Source organism: Lutra lutra, chromosome 4 (genome assembly GCF_902655055.1).
Source record: "Lutra lutra chromosome 4, mLutLut1.2, whole genome shotgun sequence".
Lineage (NCBI taxonomy): Eukaryota > Metazoa > Chordata > Mammalia > Carnivora > Mustelidae > Lutra > Lutra lutra.
In genome coordinates, this window is record NC_062281.1 from 177,101,984 (window position 1) to 177,124,688 (window position 22,705).

Consider the following 22,705-nt stretch of genomic DNA (forward strand, 5'->3'; position numbering starts at 1 on the left):
TTTTTTTTTTAAGATTTTATTTATTTATTTGACAGACAGAGATCACAAGTAGGCAGAGAGGCAGGCAAAGAGAGAGAGGAGGAGGCAGGCTCCCTGCTGAGCAGAGAACCCGATGCGGGATGAGGGGCTCCATCCCAGGACTCTGGGATCATGACCTGAACCGAAAGCAGAGGCTTTAACCCACTGAGCCATCCAGGTGCCCCTTCAGCTTATCTCTTAACTCAGGTGAAAGACTGAGCAGGCAAAGCCTAGCCTGAGGGAACCGGAACTACCCCTCAAGCAATAAGGACAGCCCTGAGCCAGCAAGACCCCGTGACCCCAAGACAATGGTGGACCTGACTAACCTTCACTGTCCCCCTGCTTGGACCCACTGGCCCCTGTCCCACATTCTCCTAATATAAGCCTGGCACTTTGGCACTTGGGATAAAGTCTTTGGGACACTAGTCCCCTGTATTTCCGGTGTCGCCTCACTGAATAAATCCCCCCCCCTAAAGATTTTATTTATTTATTTGAGAGAGAGAGAGAGAGCACAGAGGGAACATGAGAGAGAGAAGCAGACTCCCTGCTGAGCAGAGACCCTGATGTGGGGCTTGATCCCAGGACCCTGAGATCATGACTAGAGTGGAAGGCAGCAGCTCAAGCCACTGAGCCACCCTGGAGCCCCAGTAAATGCCTTTCTTGTCCCGCCACTACTCATCCCTCTGCTTTTGGATTTTGTCAGTGGTGAGTGGCCGAATCTGGTCTGTTTGGGGGCCCCAGAGCTGGATGCTCTTGAACCCCCGTGTCCTGGCCACAGTAGGACATCAAGAGGGAGAAAAATTAGAAAGGGCCCAGGCCCAAGCTCCAGTCTCACACACACCCCATGCCCGGACAGGGCAGCAACCCAGGTCAGGAGCTTCCTTGTGCCCTTCAGAGTCCAAAACACCAGGCCCAGGCTTGAATCCCTGTTCTACCACTTGCCAGCGTGTAACTCTCCCAGAGCCTCGAGTTCCCCGGCTGTGAACTTCCTCTCAGAGCTGTTGGGAGAATGAAGGGGAATAACATACACGAAATGCGAGAAGGGTGCGCGCGACCAGGAGCCAGACCGGTCTTCTTCCTCTTGGCTTCCTCTCCGACCCCACAGCCCTGGGAGGTCACGCTGGAACCACGGCGGCTCCAAGAATGGGAGCGGTGCCCCGCCTGCTGGCCGAGTTCGGAACTGCACCTCCTCCGGGGTTCAGAGAGGGCTGCCTCCGAATCCAGGGGGACAGACAATGGTTTCCGAACTCAGTAGGTGAGCACTCCAGAGCCTTCCTGCCACCCTCATCATATGCCGGGGACTTTAATCCACCTGTCCCCTCTCCTCCTGCGTACCCTCCCTCTGCCACTTGAAAACATTAAAAAAGAAGAAGAAGAGAAAAGAAAAAAGAAAAGAAAAGAAAAAAGGAAAAGAAAGGAAAAAGGTAAAGATAAGATCAAAGGTCGCCCCTCTGAAGCGTTCCAGGACCCTCTCGCCTGAGGCCCATCTCCCTTCCGAAGACAGAATTACTGGAAACTTTCTCTCCCTTATTCTCTCCACAGGTAGACTTACTTCTAGGTTTGCTAAATTGTGAGAGAGGGAGTGCTAGAACTGGCTTCAGGGAGACTCACCTGCGGTCAGGACAGCCATTTCTATCATTTGATTCCTGAAATCCCCCCCCAAGGAAGCCTCCGTGACTCTAGGTGTGGCATGGGGCGAGATGCCTAAGCTCTGGATTTTCTAGTAATTCTATATGAGCATGTCTCTACTAACCCTTCCCTTTCTTCCTCTTCTTTTCTTTTTTAAAGTAAGGAAGAAAAACACCTTTTGTGGTCTCCTGGTAACTCAAAACTTTCCAATTCCCCGGGGAAAGCTTACAGGGTGGGATCTGGCCTCTGCCTTTCTGATTCCCTCCTCCCACTACCGGTCATACCCATGTCCTTCTGGTTCCTCTGCCTGGAGAAGCTTGAATACACACTCCTCCTTAAGGCAATTCCCTACTTTTCTTCAGTGCTCTGCTCCAATGTCATCTCCCTAGAGGCCTCCCTGACACCCCCCCCCACCCCATCTCTGCAGTCCTTACCCTGTCAGTCCTCATTCCACTAAAGCACTCAGCAGGTGACCGCCTCTTGCGGTCGGGGTGGTGCACTTCTGTGTGCCCAGCTCGCACATTTCCATCCCTACCAGTTTTAAGAAGTGGGTCCCCACTGCCATGGTTTGCTCAAAAGCAAAATGAAGGATCCAGACAGGATCTCCTAAGTCCTTCGGACTCTAGAATTCTATGATTTGCAGATAATGGGCATATTTTTGGCAAGCTGTCACCAAACAGCTGATCCTGAGCCAGGAACACCTGGGGAATGGGCCGCTTCCTGTCAACAGGTATCCTTCTCTGTGGGGTTCACCACCCTCTCCTGTCCTGGGGAAGGGAACAACGGTCCTTCCCTCCCTCCTTAGCTGATGGTCCATGAGTGGACATGGGACTCCATGGAAACCCGCTTCTCTTGGAGTGGGTGTGTGTCCCAGGCGGGGGAGGCGCTGTGTTCCTCCGAAGAGTCACGCTCACTAGAGCGACAACCATCTGCAGATCCTGGTGGGGAACAGGAGGGGCTTAGGCACCTGTGGCCCACCTAGAGCCACATTAAGGGTGGGAGGCAACTGAGCCCCTTTCCATGGTGCTCATTTCTGAGAAGTGCTAGGACATGACTGGAATGACTCAGAAGCATGGTGCGGAGGGGCCAGTTTCTCCACACACACACCTCCTTATGTCAGGAACTACCGGATTAAGCCGGTCCTGCTTCCACTGCAGTCAAATGGACCCTTACAGTATCTTGGCAGGCTTGGATATTCTCTGCTGAGCCTTCTCTGAGACGACACTGCCATCCCCAACCCCCAACTAAATTCTGAAACCAGCAAGGGTTTACTTTATCATCTCAACTACATCTAAACCCTTTAATGTAACTTCCAGTGAGTTGTCCAGTTTGGGAACTTTTTTTTTTTTAAACTTCTTAATCAACCTAGCCCCCAACAGAGCTGCAGGCTGCCCAGCACATCCATCACCTTCGCCCTGGAGGTTGCGGAAGCCCTCGCTCGGGCTCTGGATTCAGGCTGCTGTTTCGCTACAGTGGGATCAGGGGGAGGTTTGTCTTTTCTCTTTTCTCACCTGTAAAGTGGGGATAAAAACAGGCCCCTCCTTAGGGCTATGGAAATGAAATGACTTGTTGTGAATGGTGGGCAGGGTAGACAGGGGCTTGGTGAGGGGCTGTGACCAACACGGACAGTCACCTTCACTACAGGTGAAGGCGCCCTTCTAAGACGATGACCCTCAGTTTTACAGAAGCCAGCCAAGAAGTCAGCTTCTTACACAGCTGGGATCTTACCGATCCCTCTTCCTCCGCACTCCTGCCCCCAGTCTGCACTCTCAACCCAAGGGATCTGGAAGCCACTAGGCATCTTTAGCAAAGTCACTCCCCGCATCCGAGGTCGCGGGTATAGACCTCCTCCCCAGGCGAGTGGCTGGAGCCAGAGCACGGGCAGCCAGGCTGGAGCAGTGCCCACCACGCACTGGTGGCCTGAGGCCAGGTCTCCCCGCGTCCGTCACGCAATTCTGCCTCCCGAAGAAGGGCAGCAGGCACCTCTTACCCCACTTTACTCAGTGAGGCTCCAGTCAGGGAACTGGAATCTCTAATGAGAATCTCGGCAGGGGGGATCTTTATCTGTGGTCATAAAACAGGGCCAGAGCAGTGCTTCCCAAGCCCATCCTCTGCTGCTCCGACAGTAGCCAGAATTCCAGAATTCCATCGGCGACCCAGTCACAGCCGGCACGAATGACAAAAGGTACGTTTAATTTACAATGTAATAAAGGTTACAGGTAAAAAGCTACACATAAAGCGTGAAAAGGCCTATTACACAAATGTACAAATCTCTGTACAAAGCTCGTATCACTGTTTGCTACCTTCGTCTCCTAGGTTTGTTAGCTGGGCCCAGTCCTGGAGCTCTGGGTTATGAGAGCTCTCAGTGAAGGAGGGGAGAGCCGCTGAACCAACATTTAAAAATGTCCTCTTAAAGACACCAGTTATTTGCAAAGTGATCTTTTCCTTTTTAATGGAATTGCTGCTCTGACTGGTCATATCCTTAAAAAATTACCTTCACAACACACTTGAAAAGGAAAGAAAGGCTTTAGCGAGTGGAGGACAGTACTCTGGAATCAAACGAGAAACTTCGGGAAGTAGAGTACTCACTCAGGTGTGACGAGAGAAACAGATAAAGTTCCAACAATACTGTAAGTTTAACTACCCATCCGTGTCTATGGCACTGGTCACAGATGAAGGAAAATCAGAATGTTCTCATTCCAACAGAAAGGACAAAAGAGAAAAAAGCCTAACTATTGGATCTCAAAACCAGTGACCTAGGCAAACATTTCTGAGTTGAAACCTTAGCTTAACCGAAGAATTCTAAACCTGCTTCTGATCGACCTGGAATCCATGGCAACCCCTTTGCTATCTGGGACTTGCAAGGAAAGTCAACAGAAATCAGGCTGCTGGACCACAGGCTGCTGATGCCATTGCCAGCGCCATGGCTTGAGATCCCACCCGAGGGCCTGGAATCTCCCCTCAGGGTACAGGACTTTTAAATCAAAATGACCCTAAAACGAGGGAGAACAGAAAAAGGAGGTCATGGAAGGCCTGGGAAAGAGCCAGGGCAGCCTACTTGGCAGGAAATACTAAACACTGCTCTACACTTGAAGTGTTCTGAAGACAGGTCTTTATGGGCTACTCCCCAGCTTTAATAGTACATGGTTAGGGCCCCAGGAGACATTCTGAAAGACGAGACCGCACACATGGAAAGTTTTCTCCCTAGTTCATTAGCTCCCCCCTCACCCTTACCCAATTCCCACCCAATCCCACCCTTCTCCGTGACCAAAAATATCAAATCAGTAAGGAAGGTGTGGGCTTCTTGCCTGGCCAAGCCTCTTTTGCATATTTCTTCTTCTTGGGTTCGTTGACAGCTTCGGGGTTATAGACCGCAGGGTTGGGTGCAGGGTTCATGTTCACTGCTGACGGCACGACGGGAGTCAAGTCCACGTCAGGGGCGAGGTTCGGGTACGGCATGGGCAAGCCCCCGATGAGTGCTGTCCCGTGGATGCCATGTGGCTGGGAGCCGGCTTCACTGTGCGTGGGGGGCAGGCCCCCGTAGAGTCCTCCACTGAAGGCAAAGTTCTGCATGCGCCTGCTCCCCGACTCCTCCAGGCCCAGGGAGCCAGGGCCTTCCACCCGCTTCTTCTGTGGTTCATAAGGAACAGAGGAAGCGAGAGGTGAGGCACAAGAGGGTGTTAGTTAGCCTTTTCTATCCCAGCCCTAGAAAACAGGGAGAAGGCCCCCAACCCTCTAGCTTGTTTTGTTTCCCAGACAACTTATTTCACTGTCCTAAAGTCTCAGGATTTGAAGAGACCAGGCGGTCACCATAACACGATGGTTCCCGAACACCACTGCCCACAAAGGGTTCACCATCCTACATCACGCTGAGAAAATGAAGACAATGTGTGAGCTTTTCATAAAGCAAACCTATCCAGTTTAAGCGACTACTCTTTCTTCTATAGTCATAGCCTTCCTCTCTTTTGATGTTAAAATACCCTTTTAGGAAGCAGAGGTGTTATTAGGTGGTAATAAGAATTTAAGTAAAAAGCTAGTATCTTCATACTGACAGCCCGATTTTTGAACATTACTCTGAGAGCAAAACAAATCTGTAGTGATGGAAAGTAGTCTACTGCATGCCTGGGACTGGGAGTGGGGGAAACTGACAGCAAGGGGGACAGAGGGGAACTTTCTGGGGTTTCTAATCTATATAATTAGAATAATGGTGGCTACCCATGTGCACACATTTGTCAAAACAAACTATACACTTAAAATGTGTGTATTTTATTGTATGTAAATTATAATAAAACTGACAAAGAAGTAAAAATATCTGCTGGTTTTACGCCTTTTTTTTAAAGTAATCTCTACATCCAAAGTGGGGCTCAAAACTCACAACCCCAAGATTGAGTCACATGCTCTACTGACTGAGTCAGCCAGGTGCCCCTTGCTGGTTTTGTATTTTTTTCTTAGCGGGGGAGGGGTACAGGGAGAGAAGGAATCTTAAGCAGGCTCCATGCCTGCACGGAGCCGGACGCAGGGCTCAATTCCACAGCCCTAAGATCACGATCTGAGCCACAATCAAGAGTACTCTTAACCAAATGAGCCACCCAGGAGCCCCTGTTTGTTTGTTTGTTTTTTTTTAATTTACTTTTATTGGACAGTGAGAGAGAGAGACCACAAGTAGGCAGAGAGGCAGGCAGAGAGAGAGGGGGAAGCAGGCTCCCCGCTGAGCAGAGAGCCTGATTCGGGGCTCGACCCCAGGACTCTGAGATCATGACCTGGGCTGAAGGCAGAGGCTTAACCCACTGAGCCACCCAGGAGCCCCAGGAGCCCCTGGTTTTATACTGGAATGATAAGAGAACATTCCAAAGGAAGAAGCAAAAAGAGAGAAGAGAGCTCTAGGAGAAATGTGACATAAATGCTATGGAGAGGGGCGCCTGGGTGGTTCAGTGGGTTAAAGCCTCTGCCTTCGGCTCAGGTCATGATCCCGGGGTCCTGGGATCAAGCCCCGCATCGGGCTCTCTGCTCAGCAGGGAGCCTGCTTCCTCCTCTCTCTGCCTGTCTCTCTGCCTACTTGTGATCTCTGTCAAATAAATAAATAAAATCTTAAAAAAAAAAATGCTATGGAGATGCAGAGAAACATTCCCTCTAGTACTTTTTCACATTTATGAACATTCACGAAACATCCCCCTCAACCCTCTACCCCTTTGGATTAAAAAAGACTAACCAAAAACCTGACATAGGTAATCATATAGTCTATTGCAGTCTGAAGATTTTTTTATTTTTTAAAGATTTTATTTGACACCGGGAGAGAGACAAAAAAAGAGAGAGTGCACGTGCACAAGGAGGGGGAGCAGCAGAGGGATAGGGAGATGCAGATTCCCCACTCAGCCAGGACCCTGGGATCATGACCTGAGCCAAAGGCAGACACCCAACCAACTAAGCCACCTAGGTGCCCCAAGATTTTTTTTTTTTTTTTTAAAGCGGCCTCCAGGGGCTCCTGGGTGGCTCAGTGGGTTAAGCCGCTGCCTTCGGCTCAGGTCATGATCCCAGGGTCCTGGGATCGAGCCCCGCATCGGGCTCTCTGCTCAGCAGGGAGCCTGCTTCCCCTCTCTGCCTGCCTCTCTGCCTACTTGTGATCTCTGTCTGTCAAATAATAAATAAAATCTTAATAAATAAAATAAATAAAAGCAGGCTCCACACCCAACATGGAACCAACTCAGGGCTTGAACTCACAACCAATCGTGAGATCAAGACCTGAGCTGAGAGCAAGAGCTGGACACTTAGAACTGACTGAGCCACCCAGGCGCCCCTAAAGATCTTTTTTTAAATAAAACTTTTTAAATAAAACTTTCTATCACACCTCCGACCATCTTCCAATCACTCCTTGAACATCTCTAACATCTCACTACTTCAAGGGGCCATCTGCTCCCTTTGGACAGTCCGAGCAGTCACATAGTTCCTCCATGTGTTGACCAATGAGATCATCTCTGTAACTTCTATCTCCTGGCTCTTCAACATATCCGACCTTTCAGCCTAATCCACATCTGGGCTGTCTTTCCTATCCACACCATTTCCAATCACAAAACAAAGGCACGGCCAAAGCTGGAGAGGCCATACAGAAATGCAACAATACCTCTTCCTCACCGATTAGCTTACTTGGAGTCAGAAGGGCAAAGCTAAAGAAAAGTGGGTCTCTTTGCACCCTGCTGGGAGGTAAATTTACAGATTCCCAGTGTACCCCAATTTACACGCAGCATCAAACTAGCCAGTTACCTGCAGTCTTTCTATAGCACTCCCGGATCCCCCAGATTCAGGTGGAATGAAAGTATTTCCAGATGATGAAAAGCAAAGAATGTGTTTTAAAATTAAGCACACAATGAACACTTACCTATGCATAAAAGAGTGGGTTTTTAAACCAGACTGTATGGCATTTCAAATACTGTTACAACATGCTTCCTACCTTGACTGGGACCACTGCAGTCTGCACCATGTTCCGGAAGCGACCGACTGAGGGATCCACATCCTCTGCAGAAGATAACAAGACTGGGTTAGTGTGATGCTCTGCTGGAAAGATTAAGGGAACAGGACCCACTGCAAACAAAGTAATCACAACTCGTATCAAAACAGTAAAACACAATGAACACTTCAAGTGCTTACTCAGTGCTGGCACTGTGTTAAACCCTCACAACCCTACGAGGCGGGCACTACCAGTTAGCACCTAACAGACATGCTTGGGCCTGCAGGGGTGAAGTGCCTGGTCCAGTCACCCTGCTGGGAGTGGAGGGACAGGTTCGCGTCCAAGCGACCAGAAATAGGCCTGGGCTCTGGACCACTGTGCTGTACTGCCTTTCCCAAATTCTTTTCCATTCCATATACATCCCTCTTTGAAGGGAGAAACCAAAGAGCAGATTTGTCAATCCCATGCTAGTGATAACACAATGACACGTGACACATGGGAAGGGATCACACACCATATACCTTGCCAGTGCCTGCTCTTAGCAAACACCAGAAATAGGATTCAGGCTCAGGGCTTCCAAGTTAACCCGGCCTTGGGACCTGAACAACTGTATACAATCAAGACTTACTAAAGGAGCTGAAGCCCAGTATTCAGGCAGGGTGGAGAACAGCCCCCTTTTCACAGGGTACACACACACACTACTGGCTCTAGCCTCATTCACTGCAGGAAGAAAGTGCTAAGACCAAGGAAGGGACATGCCTGCAGTAACTCTCTCATGCCTCATTTACTGGACATCAAGCATAGAAATAAAGAGCAAGATACTCTCCTGCCTTTAAGAAGTTCACAGCTGAAAAACATAGGCTACAACATAACGGAAGGGTGCAAGATAGCGTTCCTGGAGCACACAAGGGACGACTGGCCTGGATCACCTTGGATGAACAGGACCTTTCTCACCAAAGGCTGAGGGTGTAGAAAAAGGCGGGCAGACTTACTATCATTACTGAAAAAATAACTCCATGTGCCCTTTGTCTTAATATATGGATGGGAAAGGAACGGTTTCCCTAATAGGGGCTGTACAGCTTATTTTAAATGCAAAGAGGGTGTCTGCTATTCAAAGAAAACACTCCTATGAATCCCTTTGAACAAAGATTCAGTATTTGAGTAATTAATCCCTGGTTTATTTAATAAGTCTGGTTTTTCACATATTACAATGCCTCCAAACAAGAGACCCTGAAACTGCATTCACAACCAGTCTGCTCAGTGAACGAACAAATGAATGACTTCTATATAGAGGAAAGAAGGAAAGATACCCAGGCTCATTAGGAAAGAGATAAGGTTTCTAAGAAAAGCATTCTTCCTTACCTTTTTCCTCATCCCCATGGGAGCCCTGTTCCAACCATCCCTTCAGCAAGGCAAGCGACATGAAGCAGAAGAGCAGCTTGGGCTGGCTCATGGGGAATGCACCCCACGTGTGCAACAGGCCTGCAGAGGGGCAGACTCGCTCTCTGGGGGACCCCGTCCTGTGCTGCGCTGGCTGAACAGCGCTAGGGCCTCTCACCCTCTCCTCATCTCTGGCCACTCCACTCCAAGAAAGAGGATACACCCATTCCATGAGATCTCTGCTCCTCGAAGCTCTCTGCTACTACATCTACCTCTGGTACAGAAACAGTGGCATGGATAAAATGCAAAAGCAGGGCTTGATGACAGTGAGGATCATGGCTAACATTTGTCAGTGGCTTACTGAGTGCTGAGCGCTGATCTAAAGTATTTATACATGGATTAATCATTCAGCCTCCCCACCAATCCTGTGAGGCTGATATCTGTTAAGTCACTTGGTCAAGGTCACAGAGCTTATACTAAGTGAAGAGGTCCATTTCAAACCCAGGTCCTCTTAACTGTTATGCTGGGCTCTGTCTGAATATACATTTCACTCCACGGAAATGATTTCTTCTTTTTAAAAAAATTTTTAAAAACGATTTATTTATTTGAGAGGAAGAGGGAGTGACAGCATAAACATACGAGGGGAAGGGCAGACAGAGAGACAGAGAAAGAAACTCCAGCAGACTCCACGCTCAGCATAGAGCCCAACAAGGGGCTTGATCCCACAATCCTGAGAACACAACCTGAGCCAAATCCAAGAATGGGATGCTTAACTGACTGAGCCACTCAGGTGCCCCCCAGGGCAGTAATTTTCAAGGAGAAAAACAGAGCAGACCAGACCCTGAGTTCTAAAGGGGATTTAAAAGACTGACTAGTCCAGGGGCACCTGGGTGGCTCAGTGGGTTAACTCTCTGCCTGCTTGTGATCCCTCTGTCAAATAAATAAAATCTAAAAAAAAAAAAAAAAAAGACTGACTAGTCCAGTGATTCCCAAATTGCTGGCTGTTCATCAGTACAAAAAAGAGCTTGTTTAAAACTATAAAATTTCTAGGTCCAACCCCTAGGAATTCTTATTCAATAGGTTCTGGGGCCCAGAAGTAAGTTTTCCCAACTGGTCACTCAGCCCCTGCCTGAACACTTCCACTGGGCACCCACTGCTTGGATAGTAACCCTCTACTTCACACACCAAACAGATGCCTGGATCTCTCATACGGCTCTTTGTGACTCTTCTTCTAAATATAAGAAGGATTTGTTGTTTCTTTTTATGCTGAGCCAAATACTTGCTATTCACTGGCTCTAGGTTTGCCTACTCCTTCCTTCCTAAGGTCAGCCCCGCAATATCCAACTACGGCGGCCGTGCCTCCTCAAGCATGGATCCCCCCCATTCCCAGCATTTGGGGGACAGTCTTCCACAGCTCTGCATCTCCTCCTCCCTCAAGAACTACACAACACGTTCGAGGGTTGAGGCTGTGCTTGCATTTGGTAACCTGTCTGGGTGAGTTCTGCTCAGAACGCAGATGAGTGGGGTTACTGTCCCCTACTCTTCTATGAACTAAGCACTTGCTTAGTTTCCAGATGCCCCTGATGACTCATTCAATCAACTGAACTCGCTAGATCTTTTTCATGAGCTGTCACTGGGATGGATCCTCTCCACTGAAATAACTGGTATTTTTGAACCTAAATGCAGGACCTGAAAGTTATTCTCACTGTATTTCCTTTGGGAAGTAAAAGCAACTTATTAGTTTGGGATCCTTGTTTCTATCCATTGAGACTGATTTCTAACAAGGTTTTCAGAATCTCAAATTCATCCTCATTATACAAACGATACCTCCTGGCTCGATGTCATCTACCTACCAGGTACTTGACGTACAATTTGAGCCCAAGAAATGGACGTTGAATGATGGAACAAACTGGTGGAAGTGGTGGCTTCCCATAAACAAGATGCTCTCATCTTGCTGACACTGCCGTACAAACTCTCTACACATTACTTCCTTACAGAGAAGCAAGTCTTTAGCACACCTAATGGTGGTAGCAGAAGGCTCTCCAATCTTAGAGTTACCACTCACACTAAGAATTCCACAAAGAAAGTAATGCTCTACTCTGAGGTAAAACACAACAAACAACTCTATTTCAGCCTCTACTTTGACACCGACCTACTGGATCAGGTGGGAATTAGAGCCTAGCTCTGTTTACTAAATTACATAGGCCCTTCCGCTATTTCTCTCACACTGCAACTGCAGGATGCTTGAGGGCTGGAGGGCACACCATCAGTGACCTGTAAGAATTCTCATTCCTTAATATAGCACTGGTTATCCTACACCTTATTGAGAAACATTACAACCAGCTTACACATCGTGCACACTATTCTCAGAGGTCACAGCTTTGTCATCCGAAGAAGCTAGGAAGACACCTCACCTGGGTTAATGATCTCATCATCCTCACTGAAAGTCACCCGCGAGTTCTTCCTCTTCCTCTTTGGTCTCTGAATGTCAAGATTCCCCTCCTCAATGGTCAGGGTGGAAATCCGCTTGTTGTGGGCAGTGTTGAACTCTGTCAGGTTCTAGGCCAGGGTTCACACAAGACAGATAAGAGTCAGTACACAGGGAATCTGAAGAATATAGAGCTAAATAAAGGGCAAGAAAGCTTTAGGAGCGAACATTAACTTCTCTAGGCAAACAAGTTTCTCTTTTGTATTCAGAAAAAACTCATTACTGGCCTTAGACTGCTACTATTAACAAGCCTCTTTCGACAAAATACGGAACATCCTGACTAGTGGGGCAGTGATGGTAAAAGGAGGTGAAGAACCTTGAATTGAGAACAGGTCATCTGTGCAAATATCCCTGAGGTGAGGTTCTGTTTTGGGGGGAAAAGACTATCATGTCTTCATGCTGAGAATCAAAGAACGTGACTGGGAGGAACTCTACGAACTGCCTTAAAGTAATGAAACAAAGAGATGAGCGAGGGCAACCGACAGCATCTTTCCCAGGAGCTCCCCACTGAAGCTCAGAAGGACAGGGCCAGAGCACTTAATATTTGGCAGTAATAGTTTGTTGCAACCCGGCCCTGTGTATGGCCCCATTTCTATTCATAACCACCCATCTATTTCAATGATTAACTTGGCCTCAGCACTGCTGCCTGCCTCTTCCCAATTCCCTGGACTTATTCCAATCTGCACTGCAGTCTGAGACACTCCAAAAGTCCTGAGAAGGAACACCCAGGTCAGACCTAGCAAACTAAACTTAAAAGGGAAGCAGGGAAGCAACCTGGAGGAGAGATGGGCAAGAGTGACTCTCAGCAAGGTGCCCAGCTACGAGGCTACTTTTTTAGAACAAATAACTTCTAAATGATAAGATTTTTGTTGTGCTTTTTTTCCTAAGGGCCGGGAAGCTGCCCTGATGAACAAGAGGTAAATGCATGAGGATGGCTGAGGACATCCTGGCATTTGGTCTACGTGAATAGACCGGTCACACCAGTGCAGTGACGGACATGTTAAGGACAACAGCCACATCATAAACCACTGGGGCTAGCCTCTAGAAAAGGACAACTTTAGCTCTTTAAAATCACATCCTGTAAATTCATGGCCTTTGGGGGGCAGCTAGGTCCATAAGACCAAAAGCAATCTAGTTCTACTCAGAGATTCTTAGGCCTTTTTAACCATATCAAAAAAAGCAATGTAAGTGAACAAAAGCTTCAGTCTCTCTAAGCCTGTGCTGTCTAACAGAACTTTCTGAGTGACAGAAATGTTCTATATCATTGTCATTCAATATGGTAGTCGCTAGCCACATGTTGACTACTGAGGACCAGAAACGTGGTTAGTAGCTACCACACTGGACAGGGCAGCTCTAGAAAAGTCCAACTCCCAGCCTTGGCTTCTAACATCCAGTGATGGGGCACAGACTACCATGAAGGTCTGACAGGAACTCCTCTCAAGGCCCAGCTGGACAGAACCAAGCCCACACAGCGCAGCCGTCCCAGGTACATCCTATCTAGCCACTCTGTATGGCAAAATGGCAGAGGCCCACTACTGCGCTCAAGAAAACTTCCCCATGCTAAGTCACTGGCATTTCGAGCTGCACAGAACAGCTACATACTGCAAAAACCAGAATCCCCAAAGACAAAACACCACCATAGATGGACGCAGAATTACATCAAGCTCAGTCTCCTCCTCTGGAAGCCCCAGTAAGCCCTTGAGCTCATCGTCCTCTCCACCCATCTTCTCATCTCCCTTCACAGCTGATGGCAGTGTCTGAGGCTTCTCACGTAGAGTGTAGGCCCTTGTAGATGCGCCAAACGAGACTGTGGAATCGATGGGAATCTGCTGAGGCTTGTGAGGTTCCAACCGAATGTGACCCAAGAAAGTGCCGTGTGCTGGGAATAACCAAATCAGAAATATAAGAGAGAAAAACAGAAACAAAAACCAATCTGAGTTGTAGAAGGGCAAGTAGCTCCTCCCAGCACATCATTTTTGCTTTTTAAAATGAAAATGGCACTGGGTCCACTTTGCATCCCTTGTCATGGGTCACAATGAAAAGGACACTCTTCACTGAATCTTGAATCTCTTCAGTGGATTTCTTACACATCTCCAAACCTGTCATTACCCCATAGAACAAAGACCACGGCTTGCTCTCTGCTGCCAGATAGGTTTGGCTTCATTCTGGGTCCAGCAGGCATGGCGCTAACCCAGCAACAGCCATGCCCCACAAGGCAGAAGACAGGCGCTGCTGTGGTCTGACCTCTCCAGCCCCAAGTATAAGGAAAATAAGAACTTCTGGCCTGGTAGCAGTTATGTTTGGGTTTTTCCAGGGCAACAAAGGACATTGGCTGAAACAGGTGCAATATGTATGCCAAGATAAGCCAAAATTCTACTGGAGAGACTCAGTGTTTTCTCATGTCAGCATTCTGCATGTTACAAAATGGAGAGAAAAGATGCGATAAATTTGCAAGTAAGTACTTAGGAGACAGGGCTCTCCAAGGCCATTATATAAGCACACTGGTGTGTGTGTGTGTGTGTGTGTGTGTGTGTGTGTGTTAGGGGAGGGAAGAAAGAGTAGCACATGATCAGCCCAGGAGCAGACTTTACATTTTACACTATATTGATAGGTGGGAAAAATGAACAAACTTCAGAGCCCCATGCAGTTAAGTCTCAAGTGCATTTCTGGGATTATCTTTGGCAAAGATGAAAATCTTACTCGGAGTGTGCTCACGGAATTAAAATTGGTATTATTAGTAGTCAGAGCAAAATGCAGCTGGAATAAAGAACCCACTATAAAAAATTAAATTTTGCTCAAATAAGTATTTTTTAATGTCCTGCAATACTACTCTAATACATTAACGTAACTTTCCACGGCTTCTGCTTAAACCAGACCACAATTTTATCGCAGTCCTATGAACACCTGAATACCCAGAGCCCCTGGTTCCTGGGTACGTTTTTTTGTTCTCTGTATATACCTATTGCCATTCCAGGAAATGATTCCCCAAAACCCTCTTCTCTCTCTAGTCATCAATTATTTCAGGAAAATGAGAGCTATCACAGAAAGAAAGAGCTGATTTAAAAACCAAACATAAGCTTCTTCCTTGATGAGCAATAAAACATGATTTCAAAACTGAAGAACCCAAAGAGCATTTGCACATTGCCCCAAAGGGAATGTGTGAAACAGGATGGGATGTGAGTTACTTACTACTGTTGAGATCTATTAGGAAAACTCTCTTCAGATGCTTGTGGTAGACCAAGGCAGCGTGGACCCGAGAGCAAGACTGGTGGTCAATGGTAAAGTCACACAAATCAGGGTTTCTCCCAAATAAGTAATACTTCTTCTCATCAATAATCAGTTTCTAAATAAATATTAAATTAAATATTACTTAAATCTTGTTTCAACAGGGTTCAGCAAAAATTCTTCCAATCTAGTAAACAGAGACTCTTGAGTAGATAAAATTCCTTGCCGCGGTGAAAACAAAATTACTTCCCACTATTCTTCAAGATAAAAAGCTCAGAATAATATACTAGCATTTTTGGGGGGTGGATTGTAATTAATCTCCCCAAATGCAGTGGTTAAATATCTTGTGTTGGTACGAAAAGAACTTTTTTAAATTCTATTAGATGAATGTAGCCCGTGGGAGTGGCTGTCTTCCACCCATTGGAAATTTAAGATTTACTAGATCTTAATTTTAGGTCAACCAGGAAACAAGAAGTATAAAGCATGACTACAAAGTAATGAGAATGCTATTCAGAAAACCTACATTCAGATGAATATTAACAACTGGTGAGGAAAGGAAAGGGGTGTAAACACCTATGGGTATTTTAATCGTGCTGCCATACCCCAAAGTATTTTCGGAACCCTCTTTAGGAAGTACAATTACATTACATACCATGGTATGGGTATTTAAATCCAACTTCATTGGCCAAAAAAATTATTACTCTAAGTTAACTCTAAATAATTATTTGCTATGTCCAAACATAGAACTACTTCATGGGGCAAAGATTTTCTAAGTCTGGGTTAGAAGGGTATGGGGATTAACACTGACTGACAGACCATTTACTGCTAGGCATTTTAAGCATGAGCTCATCTAATTCTCAAAACAACTCTGTGAAACAAGTATCACCTCTATTGTTAAAGACAAGAACACAGATGGAAAGAGATGAAGTCACTCATCCAAGGTGGCCCAGCTGGTTAAGTAGCAGAGCTGGGATTTGAACTCAGGTGAGAATGACCTGCAATGCCAATATTGTAAAGAATGTGCCATTGTCTGAAACAATTCTAAGAGACGAGCTCTAGAACATTTGTAGACACTGCTATGGCACGAAAAAGAACCCAAAACTATAGAATGACCCAATATAATACCATAAAAGGAGATGTCACAGACCAGCAAACTATTTAAAAAAAGCTATGAGGAGAGTAGGAGCTGATGTAGCACTGTTAACTTTTGACTTTGCCAAATAAGGACATTAAAAAAAAAACAACCTGTCACCAATTAGTATCATTGTAATCATTTTATAAAAGAAGGTCATTTCAACATCAAATAAGAAGGAAGGATAAGGATAAAGGACATTGTTTGAGCCCATTTTAGCTTTATGGAACACTCACATTATCCTTACTTTTATTTACTTTTTTAAATCTTTATTTAAGTAATCCCTACACCCAATGTGGGGCTTAAACTCATGACCCCGAGATCAAGAGTGGCACACTCTACCAACGGAGCCAGCCAGGCTCCCAATCCTTATCTTTCTTTTAACCCTGAATCAGTAAAGCCTTTGCTGGTTGGCTGTAGACCTGGGTGGTTATAGGTGAAGGACTCTAGATGAATTATACTTCTCCCAGTTCCAGAAGTCTGTAACTTGACCGCTCAAGAAAATGTTTGTGTTTTTCCTTTACACACAAGGTCTCCTTAAGCTCTAGTTCACATTTCATACTACACTCCTCCTAAAATCCCCAAGAGAAGATAGCACGAAGCTGAGTAGAGAAATAGTCAAGTTAGTATGGTACCAGGTAGGACCCAAGAGGCTTAGATTTCATTCCTGGCTGTATCACTGAACGCACAGTGGGCCACCATTCTCCCCCGTGCTTTAGTGTTCCCCTTGTGAATCCAGAAATATATCCCCCACGGATACTGCAGCAACTGCACAGCACTTCAGTGCCATGCACTGTGCTAGGTTTCCTGCTGTGTCCCTTCATCTCCACAACCACTCTGTGCAGGGGGCAGATACTTTTATTCTTATTTTTGTGATGATGAAGTTGAGCCAATGAAAGTAATTAACATATTCAAGTTCAGGCAACTAAACACAGTAGTTGCCTCCTTATATGCAGGGGACACATTCCAAGACCACCAGCGGATGCCTGAAACCTCCTATAACACCAAACCTTACATCCTGTGTCTTTTCCTATACATACATGCCTGTGATAAAGTTTTAATTTATTAATTAGGCACAGTAAGAGATTAACAATAAAAGAAAAGCTGTAACAATATACTGCAATAAAAGTGAATGTGAATTGGCAACTCTCTCAGAATATTTTATTGTACTATACTCACCCTTCTGGTGATGATGTGAGATGATAAAATGCCTATATGATGAGATGAAGTGAGGTGAATGACAGAGACACTGTGACACAGCATCAGGCCACTACTGACCTCTGACAACATGTCAGGAGGATCAGCTGTGCCAGTAACTGAAATGGTGGGAAGCAAAACCATGGATAAGGGGGGATACTACTGATTTGTAAGCTGGATTAGAGATCCAGGTCCATCTTACTTCAGAGTCCAAGCTTTTTTAGCCACTACATTATATATTTTCTTCACTCTACCTACATCAAAAAAATGCACCATAAGGCAAGGAACATTTCAAGAAGTGAACAAGTACTATGGGTCACATTGTTAATTTTTCTTTTAACTATCACTTACCCAGTCTCTTCCAAGCTTAGTCTTAAGGCTCAATTGGTTCAAGCTAGTCTAGGTATGTGGGTCACCTCTGGGAAACTCTGTCCAGCAGCACCCATCTGCTGCTGGCAGAGCCTGTGCAAGGTCCATACCGCTATGGAGCACTGAGACTGAACCACAGCCTGCCAGCTCAATCAACCATCCCACGTCACCACCAAGTTTTAAGGTTTAGGTTAAAAATAGGACATTGATTTAGAACTGAGAGATCCTTGAAATTTCAACTTCTTGTTCTTTCCAGGTACTGTCTATGCAGGCTGAATCTCACAGCATTTTTCATTTATATTTACATGTACACAGATTATGTATGCACAAAACTTCAATTTGCTAACTACAGTGCCCACAGGCTGGTCTCAAGGAAGTAATATGTAAGATCACCCACTCCTGGGTTCTAATGTAACACTGACCAGATTTAGGTGTCTGGTCACCTAACCTGTATCTCCAGGTGGGGAAGGAGATACCAGGTTATCTCCTGGTAACCTGGCGGGGTGGGGGTGGGGAAGGAGAAAGGGTCTCCAAATTAAAAAGATATACATTCATTAGTAAAGGTATCTCAAGGGATGCCTGGGTGGCTCTGTGGGTTAAGTGTTTGCCTTTGGCTCAGTCATGATCCCAGGGTCCTGGGATTGAGCCCCCCAATGGGCTCCCTGTGCAGTGGTGAAGCCTGCTTCTCCCTCTCCCTCTGCCTGCCGTTTCCCCTGCTTGTGCTCTTTCCCTCTCTCTCTCTGTCAAGTAAACAAATAAAATCTTAAAAAAAAAAAAAGTATCTCAATTACAGGAACATTCAAATATATGGGGGTAATAGTATGTCTTAGAATCAAGGAAATGTGTTAATTCTTGAACGATACCAACTGAACAAAATAATGCATTGCTCTTTCAATAGTAACTAACACCACAATTTCTTGCCTAGCTATCGCTAGTAACACTATTCAGTTGTGCCTCTGAGTTATAACTCAGAGTGTGTCTTTACACACTGGGCTTAAAAGACTCATGGCTTTTGTTTTAATATTGCACTTCTTAAACCCAGCTATCACAACACATCACAAGCCTTTGACACAAGGCCAGGATACAGATAGCCCGGTTAGTATCAAGTGCCGCCTAAACCCTTAAAAATAAGCACATCTTAGGTCTGTTCCCCTCAGAAACAATACAGTGACGCCTAAGGATTGTAACTTGACAATTGTGTGGCAACTCAGCATACCTAAGAGCACTGAAAGACAGAGAAGATGATCAGTTAGAAACCAGTAATCAGAGGGATGTTTGACAAATTAGTGCTTTGAAAATATAAATTATGTCACAAAGGAATGTGATATTAGCTTTAAGGCTATGCCTCATGGTTTCTACTACCAACTAAAGATTTACTAAATTCTAGTATGAAAATAAATTCCTTTATGTCTTCACAGCTTCATGCTATTTAGCAACAATATTTTACATCTATGGAACAGTCTGTAGTAAAAAAGACAGACATTTTAGCTAAATTATTTCCTTGAATAATCTGGGTGTTTTGTAACCTCTAAGATAGAAGAACTCAAGACAAAAGGCCTCTATCAGTGACTGGCTAAGGGCATGATGAATTAACAGAATTCATCACAACTCATGCCTTAATACTTTGCAAAACACCTGGGTCTCCTTCAGATCTCAGATGCCTTTCAACCACGGAACATCTTGATCTTTACTACACACACCAAAGAAAACCAAATACATTCAATAATGGGGCCTTGAACCTAAATTCTACCTAAGTAAGCAAACATAAAATTGTCTTAAGACATGGAGACTCACAACTCCATGGTCATAGGGGGCATAATCTCCATTTCTTGGTAAGTAAATGGCACCATAAGGATTACAAAAACTTACAGAACCTAAGAGCTAATCAAAATTCATGTTCTCTTGAAGTTCCATGTGGTGTCCATTCTAAAGACTTGTATAAAAGCTGGAATTCTGCTAAACTTTTCCGGTATAGTACTTATTTCAATTATAGTCATGTAATTTTTGTGTGATTGTGTTTCCTACCATGTTTGTTTTGTTCACTATTGTAGTCCCTCCTCTGCTGAGCACAATGACTGGCGTACAGTAAGCATTCAATAAATGTTTTGAATGAATGAATGAGTTTCATCACCATGCCATTCTCTTTTCTGAGCAATCATCTTAGCAAGGGCTTGGGCTTGAATTTTCAGCATAAAAGGAACTTAAAAGTGAAATGCAATCTACATCATTCACTTTCTTCTACAGTTACTTTTTATCTTGCAACTTCCACACAACTCCATGTACTCAGAAAGACAGAATTCCCCAAGCCCAGTTTCATAGGGACCCATAAGCTTATGATCAATTAAAACCCTTCATTTGGAAGGTGAGAGAAGTCACAAAAAAATGAGTGTCTGTGGGAGATACCAGGTTTGAATGTGTTATATCACCATGTGCTTTTAATAGGAAAAAAAAAATCAGGATGAACGAAAGTAGCATTGGTGGAAAACAAAGCACAGGAGAGGGGGTGGAAAAGTGAGTCATTGGCAAAAATGTTTAGTGTGATGAGAAAAAAAGGGAAGACAAGTATTTCCATACCTCAATTAGCTTGTCTCCTTTGACTACATCCAGATGTAAACCAGGTGGGGGTTTACCTGCCCTGAAAAATAAGAGTGAGAACAGCATTTTCAGGATGAGTTTGTAAATGCCATTTACAATCACCGTCCCATTCAACAATGCAGCCCTTCTACCAGCCTATAATTAGTTCATGTTCAAGCAGAAATGTCATCTACTTCACTGTTATTACAGCTCCTTTCTACATTTGACACTTCCCCAGTGATTCAATTGCTCTAAAACAGACTTTACTGGATCTGTATTTAGAGCAGCACCAAAGAAACCTATATTTTAACACTGGATATCAACCTCAGAGAAAAAGCAGCACAGAGAGCCCAAGTACTACAGCTAGGGTAGTGTGGTTACTTGGGAGTTTGAATCTAAGATTTACCACTACCACTAATACCCTATAAAGGTAGAATAAATCAGTTGGTGATTGGGTCTGATCAAGATTAGTCTCATCACAGAATAAACAGAGGGCACTGTCCTGAGCTCTTGAGACCAAATCAGGGGTATATAATTATAGGGAGCTAGGGCAATCCAAAAGCATGCCCATAAAACCAGGTACCAATAAATACAAAAGAGGTTTGTCACTTTTGAACAGGTCTTCCTATAATGGCATGTTTAAGGAACTGTTCTCTATATTTCTTTTAACACCATTCTTGGGGGATACATACACGTCAAAACACCGAACAGTGCCTGGTGCATACCAGACTCCGAGGAAATGGTAGGTGATCTCAATTAGTCTCTTCTAACTCTAAGTTTAAGTCCTGGTCCAAATCAGTGCAGCAAGGGACCAAAATAGGCATACAATTTGTAGACTGAAACAACTGGGTGCTACAAAAATGCAGAGGGACCCAGTAAACGGCCACCCTTTCACTTGCTTCTGGTCTTTGCTCCTTTTAAGTTTGAAGAAAAAACAATCTTGCCAGAGCCCCTACATTTGTACGCGCGCACACACACAATACATCCTCGTCCATCTAACTGAAGATGCAACACAGTCATCTCACAATCCTGCCCCCAACTCCTCTACCGTAGCTGAAAGACAGTGTATTGGACAAAAGCTCATTTTGTACGGAAAACAGAGAAAGGAGTGTTAAATGTTATATCCACAACATCCTTTCTGAACTCCTACTATGTGCCTGGCTTAGGCCCAGGAGCTAGGAACAGGAAGATGAATCAGACAGCCCTTGCCCTTGAGGACCTCACTATAAAGGGAAAGAGAAATAATACATAAACTGTGATGAGCTACAGCAGAAACATTTCTCCCTCGGATGGGTCTCCTTGCAAGGCAATTCATATGTATTCATCTTGTACCCTGCTCAAAGACTAAATTAAATTACTCCATTGTTCCCAAGAGCTTGGGAAGGGTTGAAAGGGGTTCATCCCAACAACTACTGCCTGCCGGCTTCGAGGTGGGTCTGAGCCGTCCCTGCCCTCAGGGCGCTTCCAGTCTGCGGGAGACAGACAAGTACCGCAAAAGAGATGCAGCAACGACAGAGGGATGCGGGGCACTGAGCTTGGGCTGAGGCCGGGAAGCGGGCTCGTGCGCGCTCGGGACAGAAAGCAGGGGGGCAGGTACGGTGCTCCACAAGAGCACCAGGCACTCAGTCAGGAGTTGAGGTAAGTTCGGGACCAAGGCCCCGAAGCGCCCCGGCAACCGGGTGATCGCCCAAGGGACTGCCTAAGCGAGCACCTCAGAGCCCCCCAAGTCTGGGTTTCCTCAGTTTCTGGGCCCGGGCTCCAGGCTCCCGGTTCCTCCACACGCCGCCCGGCCCGACGGGCAGTTCTCCCTCAATCAGTTCCAGCGTCTCTGAGCCGTTCGGCTTGCTGCGAGAAATGAGCCGCCCTGCCAGGCCGAGCCAAGCTGGGCCGGGCCAGGCGACTCCGGCCCTGGCCGCCCCGCCACTCACCAGGTCGGGCAGTCGAACAGCGGGAGGCTGGAGCCGGAGTTCGCGGCTGCCGCCATCTTGCGTCTCCCCCTCCCATTTGGCGGGCCCTAAGCACGCCGGGAAACTGGAAGACCCGAGAGGAGAGGCGGCATCCCAGCAGTCCATGCGTACGCACGTGCGCGGGTGCGCGCACGTACATCTACGCACGCGTAGGACGTGTCTAGCCGCCGTGGAGACTGGGATGTGGTTTTTAAGTTCCTTTTCGGTGTTTTGAAACAGCTGGCCTTCTCTGGAAGAGTCTCGGAGGGTAGGGCTTTCCTTGGCTGGGGAGTGTCTGAGGAAAG

General features: G+C 46.0%; 1 protein-coding gene and 1 non-coding gene across 2 annotated transcripts; both read right to left on the reverse strand.

The window, feature by feature from the left end:
* Window positions 1-3,821: 3,821 nt before the first annotated feature.
* Window positions 3,822-22,526, reverse strand: PPP1R8 (protein phosphatase 1 regulatory subunit 8). Its single transcript, XM_047727208.1, has 7 exons — window positions 22,383-22,526; window positions 20,455-20,515; window positions 15,147-15,300; window positions 13,616-13,836; window positions 11,884-12,028; window positions 8,093-8,157; window positions 3,822-5,277 (listed from the first exon to the last, which is right to left on the reverse strand). Exons 1-7 carry the CDS (start codon window positions 22,436-22,438, stop codon window positions 4,924-4,926), a joined length of 1,056 nt encoding a protein of 351 aa, XP_047583164.1. The 5' UTR covers window positions 22,439-22,526; the 3' UTR covers window positions 3,822-4,923.
* On the reverse strand, window positions 18,827-18,992 carry LOC125099568 (small Cajal body-specific RNA 1). The gene has a single exon (XR_007127278.1). It is a non-coding gene; the product is annotated as a small Cajal body-specific RNA 1 (non-coding RNA).
* Window positions 22,527-22,705: the final 179 nt, after the last annotated feature.